This window comes from Aulonocara stuartgranti (genome assembly GCF_965226115.1).
Source record: "Aulonocara stuartgranti genome assembly, chromosome: 10".
NCBI classification, from domain to species: domain Eukaryota; kingdom Metazoa; phylum Chordata; class Actinopteri; order Cichliformes; family Cichlidae; genus Aulonocara; species Aulonocara stuartgranti.
In genome coordinates, this window is record NC_138946.1 from 26,267,770 (window position 1) to 26,295,069 (window position 27,300).

General features: G+C 39.2%; 2 protein-coding genes and 1 long non-coding RNA gene across 3 annotated transcripts; 1 reads left to right on the plus strand and 2 right to left on the minus strand.

The window, feature by feature from the left end:
- Positions 1-1,316: 1,316 nt before the first annotated feature.
- Positions 1,317-13,495, minus strand: nufip2 (nuclear FMR1 interacting protein 2). The gene is made up of 4 exons (XM_082550188.1): positions 13,030-13,495; positions 9,761-11,443; positions 5,771-5,803; positions 1,317-5,223 (listed from the first exon to the last, which is right to left on the minus strand). The coding sequence occupies exons 1-4, from the start codon at positions 13,175-13,177 to the stop codon at positions 5,171-5,173; spliced, it is 1,917 nt and encodes a 638-aa protein (XP_082406314.1). The 5' UTR covers positions 13,178-13,495; the 3' UTR covers positions 1,317-5,170.
- LOC309716402 lies at positions 11,459-24,952 on the plus strand. The gene is made up of 3 exons (XR_014279423.1): positions 11,459-12,802; positions 19,828-19,958; positions 24,559-24,952. It is a non-coding gene; the product is annotated as an uncharacterized lncRNA (long non-coding RNA).
- Positions 17,511-26,486, minus strand: LOC309716401 (glycine receptor subunit alpha-2-like). The gene is made up of 10 exons (XM_082550189.1): positions 25,970-26,486; positions 25,398-25,525; positions 24,554-24,621; positions 21,540-21,763; positions 20,377-20,459; positions 20,138-20,275; positions 19,819-20,033; positions 19,014-19,175; positions 18,390-18,482; positions 17,511-18,274 (listed from the first exon to the last, which is right to left on the minus strand). The coding sequence occupies exons 1-10, from the start codon at positions 26,026-26,028 to the stop codon at positions 18,011-18,013; spliced, it is 1,434 nt and encodes a 477-aa protein (XP_082406315.1). The 5' UTR covers positions 26,029-26,486; the 3' UTR covers positions 17,511-18,010.
- Positions 26,487-27,300: the final 814 nt, after the last annotated feature.

A 27,300-nucleotide genomic window follows, 5' to 3' on the forward strand; every position in this document is an offset into this window, starting at 1 on the left:
TAAAAACTGGACAGAAGATAGTTTAACAAAAAAAAAAAAAAAAAAAAAAAGGGGTCACACCCACAAGAATCAAACAGAAGCCTTGAAGCTTCTCTGTGGGTTAAATTGGATAATGGGATTTAAGATTTGCAACGTGTCTGTAGTGCACAAGGTTGAGATAATGTGTCACAGGAAACACTGTGTCAGTGTGCAACCAAAACAGAAAACACAAACACTGCTTTCATGAAAATTTGACATTTTAATGGAAACTAAAATTGTGAACACTGGAGTTCTCTCTCTCTCTTTTTTTTTTTTTTTGTAAATTGACTATTACATTGTTTGGAATTTGAGGGTTATTATCATGCTTTGAAAATAAAACGAACATTTTAATGTGACACTTCTGTTAAATTCAAAAACAAAAGAAAATTAAATAATCAGACTGCTCACTTAAAAACTTAAATGCCAACCTGTAAGACATGAGAAAGAAATGCCATTGCCTCGTGTTTTAAGAAGGGCAAGAGATGGAGAATCGATGAGAGGAGGAGCAGAAAAAAAGAAAAAAAAATGCATGAACACAAACAGCAGCCATTTGAGATGACAAAGAAAAGGAGGACGATTCGGCACATCATATCATCTCTTATGACTGAATCCTTTAAAAGGACATGTGTCGCCCTTGTTTACTCCCATTGTAACTACCTCTCAGGTGTCACTGAAATAAAAAAAATTTAATTAAACAAAACAAAAAGCCCTATGTAAATTTAAAACACTTCCAAGAGGCAATGACAGTTTAAAGGAGGGACAGTTTTTAAGTCAAGCACAAACACCAAGTCCAGCATTTCCCGTTACAGATGACTGATTACTGGATGATGAAGCAGCACTTCCGGTATTTGTTTTAAGAATCCCCCCCACCCACACCGTAAGTCAACGCGCTCAAAGTGACATTCAGCTGCTACAGTAGTGACTTCTCATCTCCATCAACCGCCCTCTGTCTGTGTGCATTTGTCATTCAGTAGCTGAATATCTGAGTAGTGTACCTTTGGCGAAAGCAGATTCAGAGCTGTTGAACTGCACTTTAAAAAAAACAAACAAAAAAAACAAAAACAAACAAATCACCTCGCCCCCCCACCTCACATGATCAACAACACGACAAATAAAAATATAATCAAGAGGAACTCTGGATGCAGTGTTTTCAATGCTCATCACTCCATCAGAACTATCTGAAGAATTAAGGAAATTTGTATAAAATTGGATGAGAGAAAAACAAACAAACAAAACCCATTGAGGGCAAATATCTTGACATTGGGATTTTAAAAAAAAAAAAAAAAAAAAAAGGAAGAAAAAAAGAAAAAAAAAAGAAAAAGAAAAAAGTAGTAGGTCTACATCAGCCTTACTAACTAAACATCTAGCGCTCATCAAAAATGAGACATTGAGATTTTCTTAATTATTTATTTTAGTCACATCCTATTTGTGCATCTATGGATAAATTATAACTCAAAAATAAAACTTTTTTTTATTTTTATTTTTTAAACACATTAAAAGATTAAACTTGTTAAATAATTTCAAATTAATTATGTGCTACGTTCAGACATTAACTCGACAACGGACTGGAGTATACACCAGCGAGCAGAGATCTGTCTCCCGTGCCCGTGTGATTTGGCTTTAGGTCGCACCTGTGAACACAACCTACAGGACGCCTGAAACGCTCCTCGCCTTCAGTGGCATCCACATCGTTTAAAAGAAGAACAATTAGGAACAGCCAAAGAATACTTGAACAGCGTTGCAAATGTTCCAAAAAACAAAACAAAAGAAATAAAGAAAATGGCACAGATATACGCTGGAAGCAGATTTGAAACAATCAAAATTGCTGTAAAAGTTTTTCTTTATAACACAGGCACCTGAACATGAAACGAGGGACTTTTTTGAAATATACGAGGAACTTGCATATAATAGGAAGAACTCGCTATGCGCGCACCAAACAAACAAACTTGCCACTCACAACCTGGAAGCATCCTTGAGGTGATTGCACATCCTGAGGGGGTGGAAATATAAACTCCACATGATCAGGCTTTTCGTTCTCACCACACCAACAGTCACTCACTCCCACCACCACCCAAAAAACAAACCACTGATTAACCACCTACTCTGCTTCAAGAACCTGTTTTTGGTTTGCAGGCTACAATGCTGAATAATTATTTCTCTCTCAATATATGCATATTCAATATAGCCTTGTTGCTGTATTAAGTGCTTGAAAAAGAGGGGCATCAGGGTGGGAGCAAAGGAGAATCTCTGATTTCCCTCTACCAGGACCACTCTAGCATTAAAAAGGAAAGAGACAGAAAAAACAAAAACAACCCCCCCCAAAGAAACAAAACAAACCCACACATGAGAAAATAGTGTTTTCATCATAATACTACAGTAAGATCACGTACTAGTTATTCTGATCACCCTGCTTTACATTTACAAGCCTATAGCTGTGCACTGATAATCCTTTCAGCCTGAACATTAACCATATGGTAACCTGATTGTGTCCCCTGCCCCCCGCAAACAGATTATGGGCCATTGCAAGAAATTAAACTGCGGTGTTTGTTGTAAATTGATGCCAGATTAAGTGTCAATTTTCCACAAGCACAGAACAACATAAAAATAAGCGCTTATACCTCCTCAATTACCCCTGCTTCCTCATTGACCACGTCTGACACGAGCGTTCTCGTTCAGAGGGCAGCGTCTGCTGATACACTCATCCATCAAATGGCGTACAATGAAAGCCAAAACAAAGCTTTTTAAATACCAGAGAGCCGACTGCGATTAGATGTGGAAGTTAAATGTCAAGACAACTTGTACAAAAACATGGCGGCAGTTATGACGTCCCCTCTCCGTGCATGAGCGCGAGCTGTGCCGCTGCCTAATCAGGACACAGTGGAAAGAAGTGTACTTGAAAACTCATGTGTACCCCCGTAGAAACACTGCTGATGTTCAGCATTAATAAATCAAAGAGGTGCTTCACTATGAACACATAAGGGAGAAAATGAACCGGCAGAGATTACAAGGTTACAGTCCAGGATACATGGAAAAGAGCCTGTGCAGCACTGTGCTTAAAAGGAAAAGAAACAACAATTTTAGAGCCCAAAACGATTAATGACAGCACCTCCCACGCCATGACAACTTTTTTCTCAAAGTATTAACTTTTTGGTGTGTTGTCACAACATACGATACTTTATATAAATCAGACTTAAAGTCAACCTTTCCAATGAGAACGTTTACGTGACGGGGGCCGTTTGGCAAGAAACAATATTAAACACAGTCATGGCTTTATCAACACTACCTGAGTTATATTTAATAATTCTGTATATTTAGCGGCTTTTTTTCTGAAAAGTAACAGCCCAGAGCCATTCTTTCAAGGAGGATTTCTCGTCACTACACACAGATTTTGTCTATTAATCATAAGATAAAAGCAATTAGTTTACATAAAGTGCTAATAATCCACACATTAGCCAAATCAGAGCTTCTAGAGAAAAACCTGGACAGTTGCTTTGTTGAGTAAACCGATCTTGATTTGCTGATGGTGAAGGAAAAAAAATAAAAAATTGACATCACAGCTGGTCAGCTAGCAGATTTGGGCTGCCTAGACTTGGATCTTACAACATGAGCCTTTAGAATAATTTTAAAAAATATACACATATCCCACCATTGAATTTAGAAGTCGTGCAACAAACTGAACACCCTTAAACATTCTGAACTGCACTGCAGGCCACGCTAGCATCTTGGCTGATGACGTTGTAGCTCTACATAACCCTCACAACCCCTCCCAACACGCATGTATGGATCACACGGTGTTATTGCACACTGGTTTGCAAACATAATAGGTTATCCACAGTAAAACATAATAGCATTTAACTAATCTTCACATTTGAACAGTTTGAAAAAGTGTCTACTTAGGGAACTAAGATTAGTATTGCAATTGTTCTGTTACTGTTATCTTTGTATGCCGATGAACAGTGACCTCCAACTCGTGCGTTTCCACCAGTAAACATGCAAGAAAAACGATGCCGTACAAGGCAGAAAAGTAAAGACCAAATTCTGAGTCAAAAGAAAAAACAAAACAAGAAAGTACATTGTAAAAATGTAGAACAAGAGGAACTGAACACAAATACAGGCAAAATAATCTGTATTGACATCCTGAGCCTTACTGCTGAACAAAAAGCACAAAATGCAGAACACTTTTGTGGAAGCAATGTCTCTTTTTTCCTCCTCCTTTTATTTTACCTAACAGTTTGTCACCAAGCTTATTCCCCAACTCAGAGTTCATTTAATAGAACGTATAATGAACCTCAGTTTAAGAACAGCCGGTGACAACCTTCTAATAATCTGAAATGTATGAAAAGCTTCAGGATGAATTTAACGGAGACCTTATTTTTGACTCTTTAGCACACCTAATAAACAGTGAAACAAAGGGGGTGGCTTTCCTTCAAACTGGGCACTTTTGTACCTGTGCTCTGGGGTCAAACTGTAGTGCAGATAACACTCATGTTAGGTAAGACGAAATGACACAAAAAGAAAATGTGGGCAATTAAATTTCCCTTACTGATTTAAGACAAGACTCCCTTCCTGGATGGGGCCTCACCTATAAGCTCCCATTTAACTTAGAGTTAAGTGGGACCCCACAGACCTCCCCCCAAAGAATGCTTTGCAGAGTGTTCTCCTTTCATTCATGATGAATTCAAGCTTGCACACAGATGTGCATGTATAACGTCTAACATATCTACAATGAAACTTGTGAATGTGTAAAAGAAAACATGACTGAGGCATGCTGTAGTCAGACTGACTGCTGCCACAGGTCAACAGGATAAAGGCTTAGGGAGGTGCAGTCCAAAACACCTTCCTTTTGATGAACTCCCAAACATTATCACTAAAGAGCCATGAGACAAACAAAGATCGCAGCCCAAAGTGTCCATTCGTCATGTTGGAGAGGCACCAATCAGCTCCTTTTTAACGTCCATCCAGAGCTTATGTGTTCATTTTGATGCCCCCAGAGAAGTCCGTTATTCCACCCGAGATACCATGGAAAATCTGTCATGCTAAACTATCAAATGTTTTCACAGTTGTCACTTCTATCCAACAGGATTTGTGATTTCCAAGGTAGATAACTGCAGCACCCAGAAGAGAAGAAGGTAAGTACTGTAGGCCATCTACCTCACTGATCAGGTCCATCCTTGGTCTCGCCGTAAATTACTACCCTTTTTGGATCTACAGGAGAGAGGAGATGAATTAGGGTGATCAAGGATTCTGTGTTTATTTTAAAATGTTACACATCATTTCTTAAAGCATTAAATGGCCTTACTCTGAAGCACATTAAGGACTTAACCCCTAATGTGCCTCAGCATTTACTTAGGTGAATGTGGCCATGCTGGTCATTTCAGTGTCTCAGCTAGCACAGAGGATTTCATAAATGTGTGATAACACTGCCGTGCTTTATCCCATTATTTTTTCTTATCTTGTCATTCAATACGATTATTTTCTTTCTGAAGCATTTAGTAATGGTACAAAAAAAACAAAACAAAAACAAACACCCCCCATCTTTCTTATTATTACTACTGTCAGACATAGTGTATTCTGGACCTTAACTGCAAGTTTCAAACGGTGGCTTTCAAATAAATTAATATTTGAAGTTTTTTTTCCTTTTTTCATTATAGAAAACTATGGGTAAAATGAACTAAATCCAATCCTAAATCCACAGCCATTCCTTGCTTGGAAAACAGTGCCAACACATATATTTAAGACAGGATCTTTGTACCTTGTTTTTGCAAGTTGAAAACGGATTCCATTTCTGATGAAAGGAAACAAAAACACACATTAGCTCATCATGAAACATTCTTTAAAAAAAACAAACAAACAAACAAACAAACAAAAAACAATTAAAAGAAAGCAACAGCAACAAAAAAAATAAATAAAAAAAAGCAAATATGTAAACATTTTACAAGTTAGTGTTTTACACAGTTGACAAAATCTGAATTTAGGTTCATGCTTGATGCTGTTAAACAAAATTATACTTTTACATATCGAACAGCAATCGCGAGAACCCTTAAATGACCACTGCAAAAGGAAAATAAAAGCCCCGTACATTTCAACAACTGACATTGAATTTTGTTTACTGTTGGTGATTAACTGTAGGGCTGCCACAAACGATTATTTTGATAGTCGACTAGTCACCGATTATTTTTGCGATTAGTCGACTAATCAGAGCATGAAAACGTACAGCTTATTGCACCAGCATGCATCTGCTCTTATGTAACTATCATTAGCTTACAGCTTTAAGTGTTTATGGTATGTGCTAACTAAAAATAAAGGCAAGATGATAGTTTATTAAATTTTAATTACATTTGCAGATTGTTTCGGTGAAGTTTAATAAACTCCTTGCTATCTAAAATATAACAGGAAAACGGAGTATATTCTCGAGCATCTCACACTTCTGATAATCAGTTGTCTGCTTGACGTTTATTCAGCTGTGTAAAAACTATAACTTTAATCTCAGCCAAACTGATTTACTCAGGAATAAATAGAATACTAAAAAAAGCCAAACAATAACATTTTTAAGTTATCTAAGTGACTTATATATCATGTTTAACCTGAGTAGCGAAAGACGGCGGTGGGTTTGAAAACTATTTGCCCAGAGTCCAGGGTTCTCACCGGCTCTAGTGAGCTTTGCCCCGGCTAGCTATCGAGCTAGTGGGTAACAGACTTCGGAGCGCTTTTCAAAATATGTGGCGTCTTGATAAACTGAGCAGATATTTGAGGTTTACACAGCTACATTCTCACCTGAAAATATGTTAAACGTTTATTTTGTGACCCAGAAAGAATAATAACAGTAATATTAAAACTAACTAGCTGCCGCCATTGTTGGAAACTGAGCAGGGCTGCGCTATGAATTCTGGGACAAAGCTACTACTTCTTCGGGGTTTAACGGCAGCTGGCATCCTTGTACATGCACTGCTGCCATCTTCTGTTTCAGTCCGTTATTACACTCTTAAATCCTACCACTTATTCCTGAGTCTTTTGTGATCTTACAAAGCTTCAAACGACGCATCGACTGTTAAATTTTTGATAGTCGACGTAATCGTGACTAGTCGACTAATCGTGGCAGCCCTAATTAACTGCAAGCATACAGTGGGGCAAAAAAGTATTTAGTCAGCCACCGATTGTGCAAGTTCCCCCACCTAAAATGATGACAGAGGTCAGTAATTTGCACCAGAGGTACACTTCAACTGTGACAGACAGAATGTGGGAAAAAAAAAAATCCATGAATCCACATGGTAGGATTTGTAAAGAATTTATTCGTAAATCAGGGTGGAAAATAAGTATTTGGTCAATAACAAAAATACAACTCAATACTTTGTAACATAACCTTTGTTGGCAATAACAGAGGTCAAACGTTTACTATAGGTCTTTACCAGGTTTGCACACACAGTAGCTGGTATTTTGGCCCATTCCTCCATGCAGATCTTCTCGAGAGCAGTGATGTTTTGGGGCTGTCGCCGAGCAACACGGACTTTCAACTCCCGCCACAGATTTTCTATGGGGTTGAGGTCTGGAGACTGGCTAGGCCACTCCAGGACTTTCAAATGCTTCTTACGGAGCCACTCCTTTGTTGCCCGGGCGGTGTGTTTTGGATCATTGTCATGTTGGAAGACCCAGCCTCGTTTCATCTTCAAAGTTCTCACTGATGGAAGGAGGTTTTGGCTCAAAATCTCACGATACATGGCCCCATTCATTCTGTCCTTAACACAGATCAGTCGTCCTGTCCCCTTGGCAGAAAAACAGCCCCATAGCATGATGTTTCCACCCCCATGCTTCACAGTAGGTATGGTGTTCTTGGGATGCAACTCAGTATTCTTCTTCCTCCAAACACGACGAGTTGAGTTAATACCAAAAAGTTCTACTTTGGTTTCATCTGACCACATGACATTCTCCCAATCCTCTGCTGTATCATCCATGTGCTCTCTGGCAAACTTCAGACGGGCCTGGACATGCACTGGCTTCAGCAGCGGAACACGTCTGGCACTGCGGGATTTGATTCCCTGCCGTTGTAGTGTGTTACTGATGGTGACCTTTGTTACTTTGGTCCCAGCTCTCTGCAGGTCATTCACCAGGTCCCCCCGTGTGGTTCTGGGATCTTTGCTCACCGTTCTCATGATCATTTTGACCCCACGGGATGAGATCTTGCGTGGAGCCCCAGATCGAGGGAGATTATCAGTGGTCTTGTATGTCTTCCATTTTCTGATGATTGCTCCCACAGTTGATTTTTTCACACCAAGCTGCTTGCCTATTGTAGATTCACTCTTCACAGTCTGGTGCAGGTCTACAATACTTTTCCTGGTGTCCTTCGAAAGCTCTTTGGTCTTGGCCATGGCGGAGTTTGGAGTCTGACTGTTTGAGGCTGTGGACAGGTGTCTTTTATACAGATGATGAGTTCAAACAGGTGCCATTCATACAGGTAACGAGTGGGGGACAGAAAAGCTTCTTACAGAAGACGTTACAGGTCTGTGAGAGCCAGAGATTTTCCTTGTTTGAGGTGACCAAATACTTATTTTCCACCCTGATTTACGAATAAATTCTTTACAAATCCTACCATGTGGATTCATGGATTTTTTTTTTCCACATTCTGTCTCTCACAGTTGAAGTGTACCTCTGGTGCAAATTACTGACCTCTGTCATCATTTTAAGTGGGGGAACTTGCACAATCGGTGGCTGACTAAATACTTTTTTGCCCCACTGTATGTGGTGACTAACCGTTTACCCAAAAGTTGACTGTGTTGACTGCAAGGGGATTGGCAACTTGTCTACAAACAATCACAGCTTGGAATCACTCTCAGACGTACTGGTAAAGGTTTATAACAAACTGTCATCCAATTTATAAACAGAGACAGACTGATTGTAACATAGTGTCAAAGTCAGTAGTCTGCTACACGTCTCTTTGCATCGTTTTATCACAGTTAATCTTCATGTTATCAAACCGACTGCATGTCATTGTTAACTTAACCCTATTCAATCACAAATGGATAGCAGACTGACTCCACCTTATTGCGGTTTTATCACCGCCTTAACACAAAGTCACTTTGAAGACAGCAACTGACCAAGTGCTCACAGACCTGGTCCTGTATTTGTAGTAACTTTTTCAAAGGCAACGAAACTACTCTACAACTACCATTTGCCCTATCAAAAAGCCATTTTTGGAAGGTAATAACATTTTTAATATAGATAAGATATTTCGGTTGGTGAGGTGCAAATATTCGATTTCACCTTAGCAAAGAATCAAATCAAATTTCATATTAAGTCATCTATGGCTGACTTAGTTCATTTCTTTGGTAGAACTGTGAGGCAAAAATCAGACGCTGTCTACAGTTACTCAGACTGTGTGCTGAAGCACTTTTGCTGAGGTTAACTGCTACACTAATTTTAACAGTCAGAACAGGTGGTGCCAAAACAGAATCTTAGGCTAAGTCCACACAAACATATTTCTATTTTGAAAAGAAAAGAATCACCACCCAGATGTGCATTTGAGGAACATTTCAGAAATAATTTTGGTCCAACACCTGAACACACATAGCAAGATCATTTAGAAAGCATCATGATGTAGAAAAACTATAAAACAGCTGCTATTTTATCAAACAAGGTAAGCAAAACCTTAAAGAAATATAAGAGAAAAATAGACTTTTTTTAAACATGACAAGAATTCAAATCTGGTTATTGGGTTAATGTTTTTGATAGAGCAGAGAGTGAAACTTACCTTTAGTGTGATAAGTGACAGCAGCTTTAACGTCAAAGGACCCCCAGCTACACCTCGTGCTAATGTCTTTAGAGAGAACCTGTTCTTTAGATGAGCCAAATAATAAAGTGGTTAGCTGACCCTGCGCAGGCTTAGCACCGTTGTCTTTACTGGGGGCCAACACAGCAGTTCCTGCACCTTGTGTCTTTTCCTTGCCACATGGCTGCAGCTTGTTCTCCTCCTCACTCATCCCATAAGCAGGAGGACAAGCATTGGACACAATGCAAGGGATACAAGTCCTTTTCTCAGGGTCTTGAACCAAAGGCCCAGGCTCTAACAATGATGGGCTAATGTCAAAGCAAGGCTGGGCAACCTTGGCTGCAACAGCTTGACACTCGCTATTAGATGTGACCACAGTAGTTTTGTCCTCTCCGGGCACCAGCCCATTTCCGCCTTCTGGGCCCAAGTTGGGCTCATTAATGAAGGAAAGCCCCCACTGATTCTGGAAGATATCTCCCAGGGCTTTCTGATTTGTCTGAGCCGCTGGTGGGTCAAGGTGACGAGCGCTAGGGAGTACAGGTTGCATATTTAAAGGGTAAATTAAAAGAGTACACTTTCTAAGCTCATATGCCTCTCCATCTACAGGACTAGTTGTGGAGCTACAGTTACTTTCCAAAGGAGATGCTACATTGTCGCCACTTAGGATAGACTGGGCTGATGGAATACTACTAGCAGCAGGAGCTAAGAAGGTACCCACTGACGGGCAACTGTTTCCATTTCCAGAAACAGGACCATTAGTAAAACTAGCTGAGGTGATGGTTTTCATAGCAGACATAGGGACCTGTGACAGTCTGACAGGAGGAGGCAGTGCCTCTCCTCCACCTTGAGCTACTTTGTTGAGGTTCTCTTTTACTTTACTTGCATAACTGATCTTGGGAACAATTTTAGCACTGCTATTGTCCACAGGAAATACTGGCGGAGGCTTGAACAAAGTCCATGAGTCCTCTTTTGAAGGTGAAGAAAGCTTGCCTTTGTGTCTTTCCTCAGTTTTTTTACCCAAGGTGCCAACTGTCTTTCCATCAGAGTTTTTCCTCTGAGATTCACCCACTGAAGCCTCTGATACAACAGCCCGTTTGGCTGTCGACTGAGTTTCTACTTTCTGGGTGGCTCTAAATCCATCGAGTCTCGAGGTCATTCCTTTCTCATTTGTCTCTAGATTCAAAGCCCCCAGCTCCTCTGTAGTGTGGCCCTGCTGCATGTCTCTCTCCTTTTCTCTTATCACATTATCAGTGTTCTTTGTATTGTTACATCTGGTCTTGCGTTTCTTCGGAGTAGTATATCCACCTTCCGAGCTACTACCGTCATTGTCCTTGCTAGAATAGCCATTTGTAATTAAGCCACAGTTTACGACGCCATTTTGAAGTAATACGGAGTCCTTCTTATCCAAAGGCGGGCCCTCATGATGACTCAAATCCTGCACCTTCTCCTTGTCATTTTTAAAGTCCATATTCTTCTTATGGTCCATTCCTTTGATGCTTATTTTTGGAACAGTCGTGCACAGCTTTTGCGTCGATTTGGGCTTTGCATTTGTATTAATTGTGTGTCTGTTAGCATTGATGCTAGATGGATGCGACATGCCAACAGCATTAGACAGATGTGGATTCTTCTCTCCCTCCTCGTCACTGATGCTTACTTTTTTATTGCCTGAAAGGGGAAACAAAATCAGTTCATACTGAAATTAGGGAACACATCCACCACCTTTCACCTGGCAGAAAACCTCCACAACTACTACGTTTCCTGAAAGTCTGTGTCAAATAATCTGTTTCATACTTGGAGAAACTACAAGGCTTTTATAGATTTTTTTGTGTGTGTGCGCACGCATGGTATCACAATAGCAATAGCATGACAACACTAGCAAAAAAGTGACTATGCAACTCTTAACCTAAACAAATCCAAGTAAAAAGAGATGCACATTAAACGTTTAAATGTTTTTCTAGTATTACATATAAACCACACCCATGATCTCTTTATTGGGTTTATAATTATTCTTATAGTGCTGTGTGAAATTAAACTTCCTAACAATCTTCCAAGATGAGCTGAGAGCTCACTACATGTAAAATTAGATATGCTTCACAACTGTCAACAACAAAGGACTCTTGCTTAGCTTCCCCCAACCCAGAGAATATTCGACATCAGAGACAAGTTGTTGCAAGGATCGCTCACAACAGCATTTATGGTACACGCACAGAGGAGCAATAAACTATTAACAGGCCCGTGCACGGCAGAGACGCATGGGAATTGCTGTGTCAACGTAGGACTTTCCATTCACAACGGTGCTGCCTCAATGTCTGTGAGCGCAGCACCCAATGGATTGCATACAGTCTCTCCTCTCTTACACAGAGGCCGGTTCTTACTCACTAGCAATCATACGCGTGCATATAGACTCGTAAGGACGATGCTTACAGTGTCAGCTCTGCGCCACAAAACAAGACATTGTCCAATTGTTCCCTGGCTTCACATTGACTGGACAACATGCAACAGGCCTGTCAATGATGGCTAGCTTTAGCTAATGTCAACTAACCAGCGGCTCGGTTTCCACCAACACGCCCAGGAACTGTTGTGCCCTATCAGCAACAACCACAGCAGCCAAAATGACAGCAGAGACATGCCAGAACAGCAAAGTAGGTTGCCTGTACAACAATTTCTAACTAGCTGTGGAACTACAGCATTAGCCAGCAGTGATAGTCTAACATGGCTGACAGGAAATGGCAGCTGAGAACATTCCAGTGGAGCCGGCTCGGTTTTCCTAAGCTGGACATGAGCATGCCGAACAAAAAAAGACACAGATTTGACTATTGTTGAGGACAACTTGCCGTGCACTCCTATCAAATAATGCACTAAGAACACATGGCAACATGGCAGGGGTTCCTTGAGATGATTAAGATGCATTTGCAAAAGAAAAATGGTTGGCGAAACCGGCGCACAAGGTCAATCCCCGATGTGTCAAACCACCACAGCGACAACTGTCACGCAACGTCAGCTAGCGAACTTGCTAACATAACGGTGAGTTCTTCGTCCGGCTATCCGTCAAAAAGGGCCAAGCTTTTCAACAGCTGAAACATTTACCAAATTATCTCAAGGAACCATATATAATATGAACTAATAGCTAGCTAGCAGGCTAAGTCCTCAATCGCGATTTAGTTCAAATTAGTTAGCAAAAGCTAGTCGGCTCACTGACATTAGCTGACCAAGGCTAGCAAGCATTAGCTAACTTTTCCGGATGGCCCAACCTGTTTTCTTCGTCTGCGTTTCCTGATGCTGGCACTGGAAGTGGCTCTGATCATTTTTTAGACAAGTTGACTGCTGAAAAGAGTGCCTGTCGTCTCCGTGGTGATGGTATTGCCTGTCTTGTGCCCGGTCTTTGGGCTGTTCCTCCATTGAAGTGAAGAATGTCGGACTTGTTCAACCAGTATGTTAGCTCACTCAAGTACAGGACAGTCCAATCACTACCAGAGTAAAACGGAAGCTATTTGAAGCCTCTGTAAACGTCAGCAGTAAACGTCTAAAAATGGCTCTGTTTTGGGTGGTCACCGCCACCACTCAAATCCATGTCTAGTTATTTGTGCTGAGTTATGCAGGGGAATATTTCTCAACACTTTTTTTTTCTGTCAGTGCGTGTATTTAATCGGATAACTGACAGTAGAATAACGAAGGAGCGATATTGAAAAAAACCTTTCGGGGTGGGCGATACCGGGGTGGGGTTCGTGTGCGAACAAAAATCACATGACCGGAGGCGCTGCCACGTCTCAAGCCAGTGGACACATGTTGGTGATGGCGAGACCAACCCCACTCCCAAAGTGGAAAAAACATACTTATTGCAAATTTATTAGCAATGCACTTGTGAGTGTTTAATCAGTAAAGAACATTGTTCCCGTTTTCTGAACAAGCAACAACATTACTCTAATAATCTTTGCGTATGCACACAAATAATAATCTAAAAATATAATATCAATTGGGTAGTTGGTGCAATTTAGCACGAAGTGAATGTATACTAGGGTTAGGAGGCATTAAAAAAAGTAACATGCATTTAGTGCTTCCCATATTTGGCATCGCCCTTGTATACAGACACATATACATATACATGTGTGTGTGTATATATATGTATATATACATATGTATATATACACGTATATATACATATATATATATGTATATATACACATATGTGTATATACACGTATATATACATATATATGTATATATACACGTATATATACATATATACATATATATATATATACACGTATATATACATATATACATATATATATATATATACACGTGTGTATATATATATATATATATATATATATATATATATATATATATATACACGTGTGTATATATATATATATATATATACACGTGTGTATATATATATATATATATATATACACGTGTGTGTATATATATATATATATATATATACACGTGTGTATATATATATATATATATATATAATACACGTGTGTATACGTGTGTATATATATATATATACACGTGTGTATATATATATATATATATATATATACACGTGTGTATATATATATATATATATATATATACACGTGTGTATATATATATATATATATATATATACACGTGTGTATATATATATATATATATATATATATACACGTGTGTGTATATATATATATATATATATACACGTGTGTATATATATATATATATATATATATATATATATATATACACGTGTGTATATATATATATATATATATATATATATATATATACACGTGTGTATATATATATATATATACGCAGCAATAGTTTATATATATATGTATATATATAAACATATATATACACACACACACACACACACACACACACACATTTTTATATATAAGTCTTATAAAAGTTGCTAAGCAAACCGATTTGCTTCCCTGTTACTATATGTGCATGTAACATATAAGCTAATTCATTATTCATTCTTGACTGACACAGTGTAAAAAGGAAGGTTTATGTGCTTTACTTTTGTGCAAACTGGGGTCGGCACAGTGCAACGTTGCTTATGCAGGACTTTAACGGACCAACAACACCCTCTTGTGGCTAAAAAAATCACAAAGCCATAGAGACTGCTTTGTTGGGGAAGTGAGGAACATTGATCATCTTCTTAGAGTGCAATGTTCTACTGTAAAACCGTGAGTCGTTACATTGGCTTGTGCATTATTTTTCAGGCCCTTGTGACAATGCTGAGCCCCAACATACCTAAAAAGTAATATAGCAGGAAAAGTGACACTATAAGAGTGTGAATATTATTTGGTATTTACTAGGTATTTTGCATAGTGTTGCAAAATCCTTTACCCTGAATCTAATTTTGGGATTTAAAATCTTACTTAGCAAGTAGCATCAGTATGTACTTGAAATACCCAGTGTAAAAACGGGCCTTTTCTGTGATAATACACATTATTGAGTCATAGTTACTTATTAATCAGTGTGTATATTGTTTTTACTTAATATACTTCTGGTTAGCTAATTCTTTAACAACATAGCATCATATGTTTTTTATATTAACCTGTATGCTTTAAACAATTAGAGTGAACCCCAGAGTACAAACACTAAATACAGTGTTGTAGAAGAAGTAGCTTTTCATACAATTACATGAGTGATGTAAAAGTGCATACAATAAAATTCAACTTCGGCATAGTATTTGGGTAAATACCCCATAGGACACAATACTAGGCCTAAATAATGTATAGCTCTAAAAAGAAAAAAGAAAGACAAATTTTCATTCAAAACAAAGGCAAGAAATTGTGGTGGCTGTCCCTTGTTTGAGCTAAGCTCACGCATGCAAGTGTAGTTATCCAAGGGTGAGTATAATATAGTAGAAGAAAACGACTGAAATGAACATCGATTCTGGATTCGTCATGGTGAGGGTAGCTGATTCGCACAAATACAGTACAGTGTCAAGGATCCTCTTATCTTTGACACTTTTTAGGAGGGGAAAAAAAGAGGTCACACTATTTTCACACAGTCTCAGTGCTGATGTTTGCCCTTTTTCTACTTTTTAAAATGAATAATTCATGTGATAACTTGATTTTATAAAAAGCTAAAACCATGTGATGGACTAGAAATGTTAACCTAGCAATACCTTAAGAACAAAATTCATGTGATGTACTGAACAAGTTATTGCTCAAAAGGTATTTATTGCATGGCTTATTTATCATTTGCAAACATAATGAAGACTGACTCGGGCATCAGATGGAAGACAAATGTAATGAAATGCAGTTTAGCATTTGTGAGATAGATCTGATAGTTTTTGAAATAAAATGTCAGCTCTATTAAGCAAACATTCAACTTAATTGAATGTTGTCTGAATGAACCAAACTTTTTGCATCTGTCATTAAACAGTGAAAGGTAACACTATAATAACTTTAGAATTTCACATTAAATTGCAGATCGGTGAGAAACAACAGCGATGGGACATGGAGCACAGTGTCCCATCAGAACAGCTTCACTGTGCCTTGGCATTGATTCTCAAAGTCTCTAGAACTGTACAGTGGGGATAATAGACCCTCATTAAGTGTTTGGATGATGGCTGGTGTTGAGCCCTGATGGTTCAAAATTAGGGAATGCAAAACACCATAACATACAATTCCCATTACTGTGGATGTTCATCAAACCCTTCAGTGACTGTTTGTGCCCTGTGGATGGATGTGTTGTCATCCTGTAAGACAACACTCCCATCAGGAACGAAATACGTCATCACAGAATGAAAGTGATCGCTCAGAACAAGTTTCTATTGATTTAAGCAGACCCTCCTTTTTAAAGGGGAACGTGGACCCTAACAATAGCAATAAAATGAGGGACTGGATCCCTGGTGGCAAAACGGTGGCAGAAACAGACCATTTCTAATACAATGACAAGGTTGAGACTGTCGAGGTTTATTAGGATTGCAGAGGATCTTTATGCTAAGTCTAGATTATACTTTGCATTCACTGTAAACCAGATCTGGAATTGTTTAAGTGTAGAAAAAATGTACATTTATATGAGTACTGTAAAAATACACTATTGAGAAATTGTCCCACATAAAATGTTCTTCTAGTAAAATAGTAGTGTTTGCGTAGTGCTCTAATGCATCACCATTGGTTGTGTTGGGTGGTCAGGCTTTGTTCCGATGTGGCTATGGTCACCTCTAGCTCCTCCCATGGGGTCAAGAGTGAAGGTTTTGCGCTACTTTTCGAACTGTATTTATTTTAGCTGTACCAACAACGTGTTCCAGAGATTATTCGATAAGAAGAGACAGAGTGTACTCCTACTGTGTAATTTAGGTGGGCTTTGTTAAACACCAGTAAAACACACTTTCTGCAAGCCCTCAGTAGAACTCAGTACCAGATGTGTGCAGCTTAAAAAGCTATTCTGACAACCAAATAAGCCAGGTTCTGAAAAACTGAAACATTATTTCCTCACTGTAGTTAATGATTATTTCTCTGTGTTTAATACCATATGAATAGAAACTATTTGGAATAGTACAGTGCTCTCTGGAAGTTGTTAGTTTCTAATAATACTATATTTCTTACCTTAATTGCATTTACATAACATTACTCTTGTTCCTGATAAAATATTAATAATATCAACATCTGGCCAGTATGCAGATATGAAACTAAAGGTTCAGATGGTTGAGATGAATATTACTAATTCAAAGAGATCAAAGTATTTTTCAAGCAAACATATTTCTCAAACAGGATATTCAAGTCTTTATTACAGATTGAGCTCCTTCAGCAGGAAACCTAATATCATATAAATTCATATTCCATAATATTTGCAGCCTGCAATCAGACTCTTGATTCCTTTGAATCACAGTTACGGTGAATAACAAGTACATGTTTTCAATGATACTGCAGACACGTGTTTTTGCACAATGCCCACTGTAAAATTCGTGCACAGTAAAAAAGTAAAGGTGCAGTCTGAGTACATGTGAGGCTACAGCAACTGCACGCACAGATTTTCCTCTATAGAACTTTGACTTGATGGAACTGTAAATGCACACAGTAACCTAATGTGAAAATGCATAAGTGCTAATAAAAAGTGCATTTTGTTATTCAAAATGTAAAGAAACCGCTGGACTCTTCCAGGTCACAGAATTGCTCAGTGGCACTGAACATGCAGTCAAAACACATCTTGCATGACTCAACTGAGGACTCAGTGAAGGAAGTAGCCAACTTGTTCATGGTCCTCAGTCTGTCACAGTATTCCTTGGACGTCTTCATGTCGCAGAACTTTATAGGTAACCCAATAAAGGACGTTAAACATCAGGAAGCTCATGGGAAAAACAGCTCGGGAGATGGTATCAATCCTTTTGGCCCGATCCACAAAACGCCTCCGTATCTCATAGAAACCCAAACCAGGAGGTAGATCAGCAAAAATGGGTGTTGCATCCATTTCCTGAGAGGACAGTGCAAGTCCAATACTCTGGAGCAGAAAACCCTGCTGTGCCAGTTCCTCCTCCTGGAAGACAAAGACACAGCACAGACTCACTGCAAATCACTAAGCTAAACTGTTTGTTTGTTTTTTCTTTCTTTGGAGCCAGCAATTGGCTGGTGAGCAAGGCAACAGTACATACCCTGGCACAGGCACTGCACTGCTGGGATGCATTCCCATGAGGAGCATTGTTCCCTGACATGTTGTTTCCTTTCACCTTACTGTCACCGGTCCCCTGCGGGTGAGTGTGGGAGGAAAGCCGGCACAATTATTTAATCGTCAAACAGACTGCACTGACTGAACAGTTTGCAAAACTGGCACAACTTTGCTCTACTGCATAGATGTCAGGCCACATGCATTGTATTGCACTGCAGATCAAAGCAGATGTCAGGTGTACTGAGGCATAAATATTATAAAAGGTATAAAGAGCTCTTCAGCTGCTGTCACATTGCTTTAACTTGCCTTAATGAAGGCCAAATTTCTCAAAATTGTGAAGAACTGGCCAAAAGAAGAGCCTCATCTAGTTTAAGGGTAATTTATCCTAATTTGTCTTCCTTATTCTTCCCTTTCTCATGATATCCATGATGTTGAGAACATTCAGCCAGCAGTAGAATAAGGTGATGGCTTGAATTAATCACAGGTCAGTGCTGTGTGCTTTTCCTGACTGGAGTGTAGCATGCAGGTGAGTAGCAGCTCGTGCAGAGCTGGGCACAGGGAATAGCAGGTGACAGCTGCCTGAGGGCCTGAGTGGGTGGGCTGCACTTACAGTTCTCTGCTGCTGCCGCTGCTCTTTGAGTTTCTTTTTCATTCTGAAGAACTCCTTGTGCTGGCGTGAAACAAAGTTGACGGCTGCATACTCCAGTAGTGCAGCAAACACAAACAGAAGACACACCGCCATCCAGATGTCTATGGCTTTGACATAGGATACCTGCGTAACCATAACAATCAACTGTCTCAATTAATATCAGAATCAGAAAGAAGTTTAACACCAGCTCAGCTGAATGAAGCCTCCAGTACATATACACAAAAGAAAATACTAATAAAACCTGTCAACATAGCAAAAATAGTTTGCATCAAGTATAAGCCACTGATTTCTTTTTTAAAAATACAACTGGAATATTACTATTACTCAGTTGCGTTAATGTGCATTATTAAGGTAGTTCTTCAGCATTGGGATGTGGTCAGCAAGGGGTTCCTTTTGGACTGAGTGAAGAAAGATGATATATTATTGTATTTTTATATTATTTAATTATTTCCATTTATAATATTTATGTTAAATACATTAAAAATTTTTTTTATTAAACTGATTATACCATTCACTTAGAAAAAAAGTTAAAACTAAATTATCCCACAGCCCGATGAAATGCATGCTAAGCTGACTGGTGATGCTAAATATGAATGTGAGGTTGAGTAGTCCAATTAGAAACTGAAATTTGGGTGCTAAAAAATTCTCTTGTTAAATCTATTTTATCTCATTTGACTTTCTTGGAATCATACAACCCCTCTGTATTTCCATTCTGACTTTATCTTTTTAGTAAACAGCAGATAACTCGCTGAAATTTGCTTCTGACCTTTGGCAGGGAGGCCCTGGAGCCAGAGCTCTGTGTTGTCATGGTGAGCACAGTAGTGATTCCCAATCCCACCCTTGCGGGAGCTGCATCCATGTTAATCCAGAACGACACCCAAGACAGGATGACAGTCAGCAGGCTCGGTATGTACATCTGGATCAGGTAGTAGCCCATTTGGCGCTCTAGGTAGAATTTGACTTCAATGCAGGTGAATTTACCTGACGACAGGAGGAGGCAGAGGTGCAAACTGAAAGTCTTATTAGAAGGTGATGGACAGTGTGTACTGAGAATGTAGGACAGTGGGTTGTCATATGTCCTGTACCTGTGTTGTAGTGCTTGGTGCAGTAACCAAGACCTTTCTCCTCTTTTAGCACAAACTGAGGGAGCATTAGATCATCAGCAACTTGCACTGCTCCCACATCCAGCCATTCAAAAATCAGGTCATTCATGGTGTAACCAACTAGAGGCGAAAGAGAAAGTGTACAGTACGCAGTACGCAGTAGTTTTATGTCAAAACCTGTATGTAATGTTTTCTTAGCCTGCCTAAGAAGATGAACTCACAGCTTTCAAGCTGCATGGTGCACGTCTGGCTGTCCATGGGGAAGTTTTTCAAATCCATGGGACAGGAAAGCGTGAGTGTCAGTCTGGAAAACAGAAGCAGCAGCATAATAGTCTATGACATGAAAAGGTGATACCCTCGAACCTTATCCCATAGGCAAAAAGGCGAATGGGGGACTTGGCTAACGACCACCTGTGAACTCCACAGTACTGGCTATTTCTTACTCATGTGTCACTCAAACCTTTTTTTTGAACACTCACCTTACATCAGTGGTCACCATCAAGCAGCTCAAACCTCTCCGACACCTGTCCTCCCTTCCATTTTTCTATTTCACTGCCCCCTTTACAGGCTGCAGAAAGCACTGACAGGTGCTGACAGACATCATGTCAGCCTTTATGGTGGGCTTGATATAAAAATCGGCTGAGACACACACATCACCACCATCAGTTTAAAAAAAAAAAAAAATAGGGATGTACCCCGGTTACAGAACATAAAGACCGAGATTAGAAAGCATTCCGTTATTTAGTACAGGTGTTGGCTTTATAGATAACACACAGATGTTCTTTAGCTGTCACAGCGTTCTTTGTTGTATTATGCTGTATTATGCTGTTCGTTTCACTGACCTATTTCTCTATTTTTCCCCTCCTGCACTCACAAAGCAAAGCCTCTCACATAAATGAGCAATATTGCAGAAAGGAGGAACATAAATGATCCTGGTTTAATGTCGTCCACAGACACTGTGGTTTTCCCCAAGTGGGGCCATAAATAATATAACCAACCTTAAAAAAAAGGATTTTATTCCTGTTTATCTTAATTACTAGAACTAATGCTTCTTTTTTTCTTTCTATTTATAACTCTTTACCATTATGCTACGATTTACCAGCGCTTTAGCAGCACATTACTGACCTGATTCCTCTTTAGCCTGCAGTAGCTGCTTAACAAGAACTTGCTCACAGTGCATGCTGGACAGTGCAATTACAACTGAACTGAACTGGAGTGAAACAAATATGTAGCAGTCCATACACTTGGATGTTTACAGTACTTCTCAATAGACTTTATATTCACTGAGCTACCCATCAAAGCATTTTTGGAAATGTGTTTGATAGTTGAAGTACTATTAAAACTTAACCCCACGTATTTAATAAACACACATAAAATGGCTCACCTGATGCTGTAGAGGACATTTCCGTTCTGGAAGATCCGCAGCAGTTTGTTGTCTGTTGTAACCTCGTGAAAGTTTGCTCCCTTTTCATTTGCAAAGAATAAGTCAGGTTTCCAAATGGAGTCCAACATTGAGGGGTCCAAGTCCAGAGAGTCATCAGGGTACTCCTTATATGCTAGTCGAGGGTCATTCCACTGCTGCCGTAGAAATACATTGAGCCGATAGTCCTAAATTATGGAGGCAACACGTAATTAAAAACTGTGTAAACTTATAAATGATGAAAAAATGGATATATGCATATTGCATATGCATGCAAGTATGCTGCATATGTTCAAGCATCTAATTTTAGCGAGAGGGCAAAAGTAAAGAGAAGAACCATCCTCTAAGCAGGCAGGCGTGACTGTGTGTCTGTGTGTGTTTGGGTAGGGGACAAATGGTGACAAACAGGCCTGAGTGCTCCCATAACCTGAACAACAGCAAACTCCACTTACAATTTCATCAATTAAAATTTGATGTCTCTCTCCTTTAGTATTTTACAAAATGCACAAATTCTCCAGGCTCTAAACGTGAATAAATCAACAAACATGACCAACCCCAGACATTTTCCAGAGGCCTTGTAAATTAAGGATGGCTGCTTATTTAGACAGAAAGACACATGAGAAGATCTTTGCTGACACTATGTTATGCATTTACAAGGTGAAGCAACTAAACAGTCATAATCTAATGATAGTATGTTTGGGCATCATGAAACTTGGCCTCCACCAAGAGTCGGAGAGGAGCCAAACAAAAAAAAGAAGCTTCAGATGAATAAACAGTAAAGTGTCTGATGCATCTCATAAATGAGCTTTAACCAGCTCTGCTCTCCAACTGCTATTAAAGTCGTGGATGCTCATATTAAATGCGGCCAGAGTTTCAAATAATGAGGTCAGTGCTTTTTGGCTCACCAGTGAGCCCGGGGCTTCGGGCAGTTTTAAACACTCGTTTTCAGACAGATTTTCTACTCTTGGCTCTGTACGAAGTCATCCCAGGCTCACATCTCAGGCAGTGAGCACAGAAACCCCACCCGCCTGCTGTTTGGTTTGCGAGAGGCAACCAAACTGACCTGACACAGGGGAGCTAAAACTGCTTGTTTCAGACCGAAGATAAACCGAGGGGCTGACACCAAGGTCCAGTGTAAATTAACAAGGATTATTTTCAACTCTGAGTCATGCAGACTTACTTAATTAAGTTACTAAGTTGGAGCTGGAAAGAAGCACAATTGCCCCCCTATAAATTTTGACACAGGAACTATTGGTCTGTGCTATTGGTTTTCCATTTGTTTTTGGTACTGGCTTTAACTGGCAGCTTCAGTCATCAGTCAGAGTAAGATTAGTGCCAGTTATCATATTACAAAATGTTATGCAGATTGATTGTGATACTGACTGACTTATTTTATGCTAATTCGTGCACATGTTTACTAAGTAAAATACCGAATACGGGACCTTAAAGTTGTACTATTGTATCTCTAAGCTGTAGTATAACTGCTTTGACTGAATTAAAGGATGTGAATATAGTTTCCAGTACATTATTCACATGTTCTGTGAGTATAAGGGATTAATATGAGCTACGACTTCTAACTTAGAGGCAATGATGCAAATTTATATTGAACATTATTACAGTGAAAGTGGCTACAAATGTTAGCTACAGACACTCCCATAAAAGCTCAGCTATTTATAGGCACTCCTTGAGTCTTTAGTCAAAGTGACATTTTTAAAGAGGACCTATTATGCTCACCTCCAACTATATATTTATATTCTTGGATTTTACTACCGTAGCTTTGCATGAATCATAAATCAAAAATAATCCTTATTTGTCTTATGTGCTCCTTGGTGGAGACCCTCGGTCCATCGCCTGTTTAGAGCAGTCTGAAGCCTTAGCTTTTACCTCACTGGGATTATCAGCACATACGATGTCAATATTAGAAACTTTGGCTGTATTTATTATGAACATCCACCACTGTAACAGTATATGTGACAAAAATAAAGAGATAATGGAGGTAAAGCCCAAAGGAGTTCAGTCACAGTCATACAAATGACAAGCTTTCATTTGCATAATTTTGAATATTTAAGCCCTCTTATTGGCAGAATTATTAATGTTCATTTAAATTGTCTGTCACAGACCCAGATTTAAATGTAGTTCAGGGTTTTGGGAAGGCCATTCCAGAAGTTTCATCCTACGTTATTCATTACAAAACCAGTTTTGATGCATGTTTTGGATTGTTGTATTGGAACATTAAGTTATGTCCAACTTTTGTCTGTTTAGTTGAGGCGAAGTTAAAGAATTTAGAGGTAGTCCTCCTCCTTCGTTAATCCAGCCACTGTGCAATCTATCAGTACCACTGACGGTAAAACAGCCCCAGAGCATGATGCTACCACCACCATACTTCTTAGCTGGTACAGCGCTCTCAGACTTAAAGGCCTCACCTTTACTCCTCCTGTCATTGTGGCCAAACAACTCAGTCTTTGCCTGACCATAAAAACATTTGGCTTGTCCATCAGAGGAACTGCAAATTTCACTCGAGCATGAAAGCACTGATTGTGGAGCATTCCCTTCTTTCCTGGACTGCACCCTCTGATGATCAAACAATCATCAGTTCAATGAATAAAAATAAATAAGTTCAAAAAGGAGAATCTACAGTTCTCCTTGTCTGATCTTCATTGGGTTTCTTGGACATTTCTATTGTTCTGAGTACTGGTCAGTCTAATGAGCACTGTTAATTAACTGTCTATTAACTTCACTAATAAAAAGTTAATAGGCCTTGGCCTTGTCAAGTTATAACACGTTTTAGAACCTTCAGCACCACTTTTTAAAAGATTTAAGTGAGTATATATGTGAGCCTGTATGTATACTCTTGAACTCATGTGGATTCGAGAAATTTGAAGTTACACACCCGTTTTTTTTTTAAGTCATTAAAATGTATGTTGTACAATGGCACCTTCGAAAAAGAGCAGATAAATTTAAAACAGATGTTTTCTCACCATAGTTGTTTCAGTGATGGATCCAAAGCTGTTGATGAAGATGTTACAGGTCACGTTGACAGGAGAACCTGACGGGAGGACACATCTTAGTAACACTGCTTCCTTAAATACCACTGATGATGTTTTCTAAAAGGAACACATCAAATATTAAAGCTGATGAAGAGCAGGGGATTCCTGTACCACAACATCTGTTTTTTCCCTTCATAATATGCCATGCCGTGTCCTGATAAAGATTTATCCACGATAACAAGCCTGAAATTGTGTTGTCATTTCCAGTACGCTCCCATTAGCGTAGCCCATCTGTCGACCATTGGAACTTTAAATATTTCAGTGAGTCATTTCCGAAGAGGCAATTATTTATTGATTCAGTTTTACTTACATTGGTGTGTTTATAGATAATCAGCAGAGATTTATCCACAATGCACCGACAAGGATGTGGAGCAAATATGAAATATATATGAAATTTGACCCTAGAGGCGGTGCAGGAACTATGTGAGAGAGACTCTGCCAGTTTCACAAGATTGGACTGGAAAGGGCCTTTGGGGTAACATGCAAGGATGACCGCACATTTCTGTCAAATAAAAACGATGTGAAAGAGACGTCTGTGAAAAGACACCATCACCTTAGGGTGTGGGACAACACAGAAACTGTAACAACACACGAGGAGGAAAAAAAGGAGAAAGACTTTCGCATGGAGACATCGTAGCTTGCAGCATCTCTTGCCTCTGACCCATCTGTGAAGGATTTGTGCCACATCACTGCACAGATTGTTGTGCAAATTGAGCGGCACTCTTTCTCACACCTTTTCAAATAGAGCAGTATTTGCATCTGGGAGTGCAGTTACCTTTGAAATTTGGTCTGATGCGAGCATCATAGCCAGATGTGCGTCCCATCAGTTTGTCCAAAAAGTCAGAGGGAGAGGGCGGCTTGACTGCCCTGCTGGGGAACTTCAGCTCCTTACATTGCACAGACCTACAGGGTGATGGGGCAGTGATGATTCACTGACATAAATATGAACTTAATGTCTAGCTTCCTAATTTGTATTAAGAAGCTAAAATTTAAGTTTGGACATTACATGCATTTTGTGATTAAAGGTGTCCTGCTGTGAATAAAATTGCAGGCTTTCTGAATAAAAGAACAATATCCATGAAATTACTTTTTTCTTTTTTTTAAGATCTGTTTCTCAAATCTTGCAAATTTAATTGGGTATTTTTACCTAATGGAACTGTTGCTTTTAATTATAGATTACAAAATATTTAATGCATGTTTCTTTCCACTTAAAGAGAAAAAGCTGTGCCGGCAGCTTCTTTGTTAAAGAAGTATCGGAGCATGTAAGGTACAGTAACTGCCCCTTCAAATAAGCGTGCAGGCTGGCGCTTGCATTTTTGAAAGGAAAGACTTTCAAAACTATCTTACCTGCCTTGTTGAAAAATGACAAACGAAGCCCACAGTGGACACAGGATGTGCAGTAGCATTCTGAGTTGGTGGACCCAACAGATGAGAGAAAAACAGCCAAAATTTGGAAGGAAAAAAAAAAGGATGCGGAGATGCGGAGAACTTTCAGGCGCTGGCTCCTGGAGTCAGATGAGCCTCCCTCCCTCTCTGCAGGTGTAAAATACAGGAAGCTGCTGCTCTATAATTCAAAATCCAAGGGAACTTTTTTTTCCTCCTTCCCCTGCCTGTTTGTGTGGATCACTTCAAGCTTTATCTCTTTTTTATGGCCATATGCATGCTGAAGGAATTACTGCAAGAATTTTTAAAGGGACAGCAGCATTTTTACGGCAGAGTTGCCCCCAACGATGGTCTTCGACGCAGCCTCAGATCTGCACTTTCAAATATTTGGGATTCAAACTGTACTGCTTATAAGCACTTCTATTAAACAGATCTAATTATGAAAGTTAAACACATATAGCTATGCTTTTTTTTTTCCTCTTTAATTTCTGGATGAACACAGCTCTGCAGGTGCTTAATCCACATTTTAAAAAACTTTAAAGAGGCATGTAAATAAGCCTGAAAACTGTATTTTAATAACAAGGGAGGAGAACCTTTACATTAAAATGACCCTTCCACCTCCTTTTAAAATCAGGTTGTTCAAAGATATTTTTGGTGAAACTATTTATATTGCCATCAATTTACAAAACCACATAACATCAGCACTGAATGGGCCTCAAATTGGGCAGGAGAACAGAGAGGTAACTGCCAAGTTGGCAAGATTGTTGTTCCATGCAGAAGGGAAATAAGATAAAGGCATAATGTTCCTATTAATTCCAATGCAACACATCTCTGTGTCAGAACACATCCAGAGGGGATTTATCTTTAGCACTGCTGTTAAAAGTTTCTGGTCTAATTATTTCATCTACAAACTGCCACACAAATTCACATATAAATGCGGAAACTCATATTTGTTCCTCCACATAGAGAGGGGGCAAGCTCAGCCATTTCCTCATGTAAAATTAATGTCAGAGAAAGCGATGGGACGTAACGGCTGCACGTGTTTGCCTCACACTTGAAAAGGCCATTCTCCACTCCGCTCTGGAGCCCACAGTGTCAAATTGGATAAGAAATGTGTTGGAATATAAAACATGAATGCCTTCCTAATAACAAGAAGTCCTGAGTAAAGAAAAAAATAAAATAAATTCTGTATGCGTGCACATTTTTACCTCTGGACAAGAAAAGTAGGCCAAGCTTCATTTTAGTGATATTTTGCTGGATTGCGAACTGGATTTACTTCATCAGATCATATTACC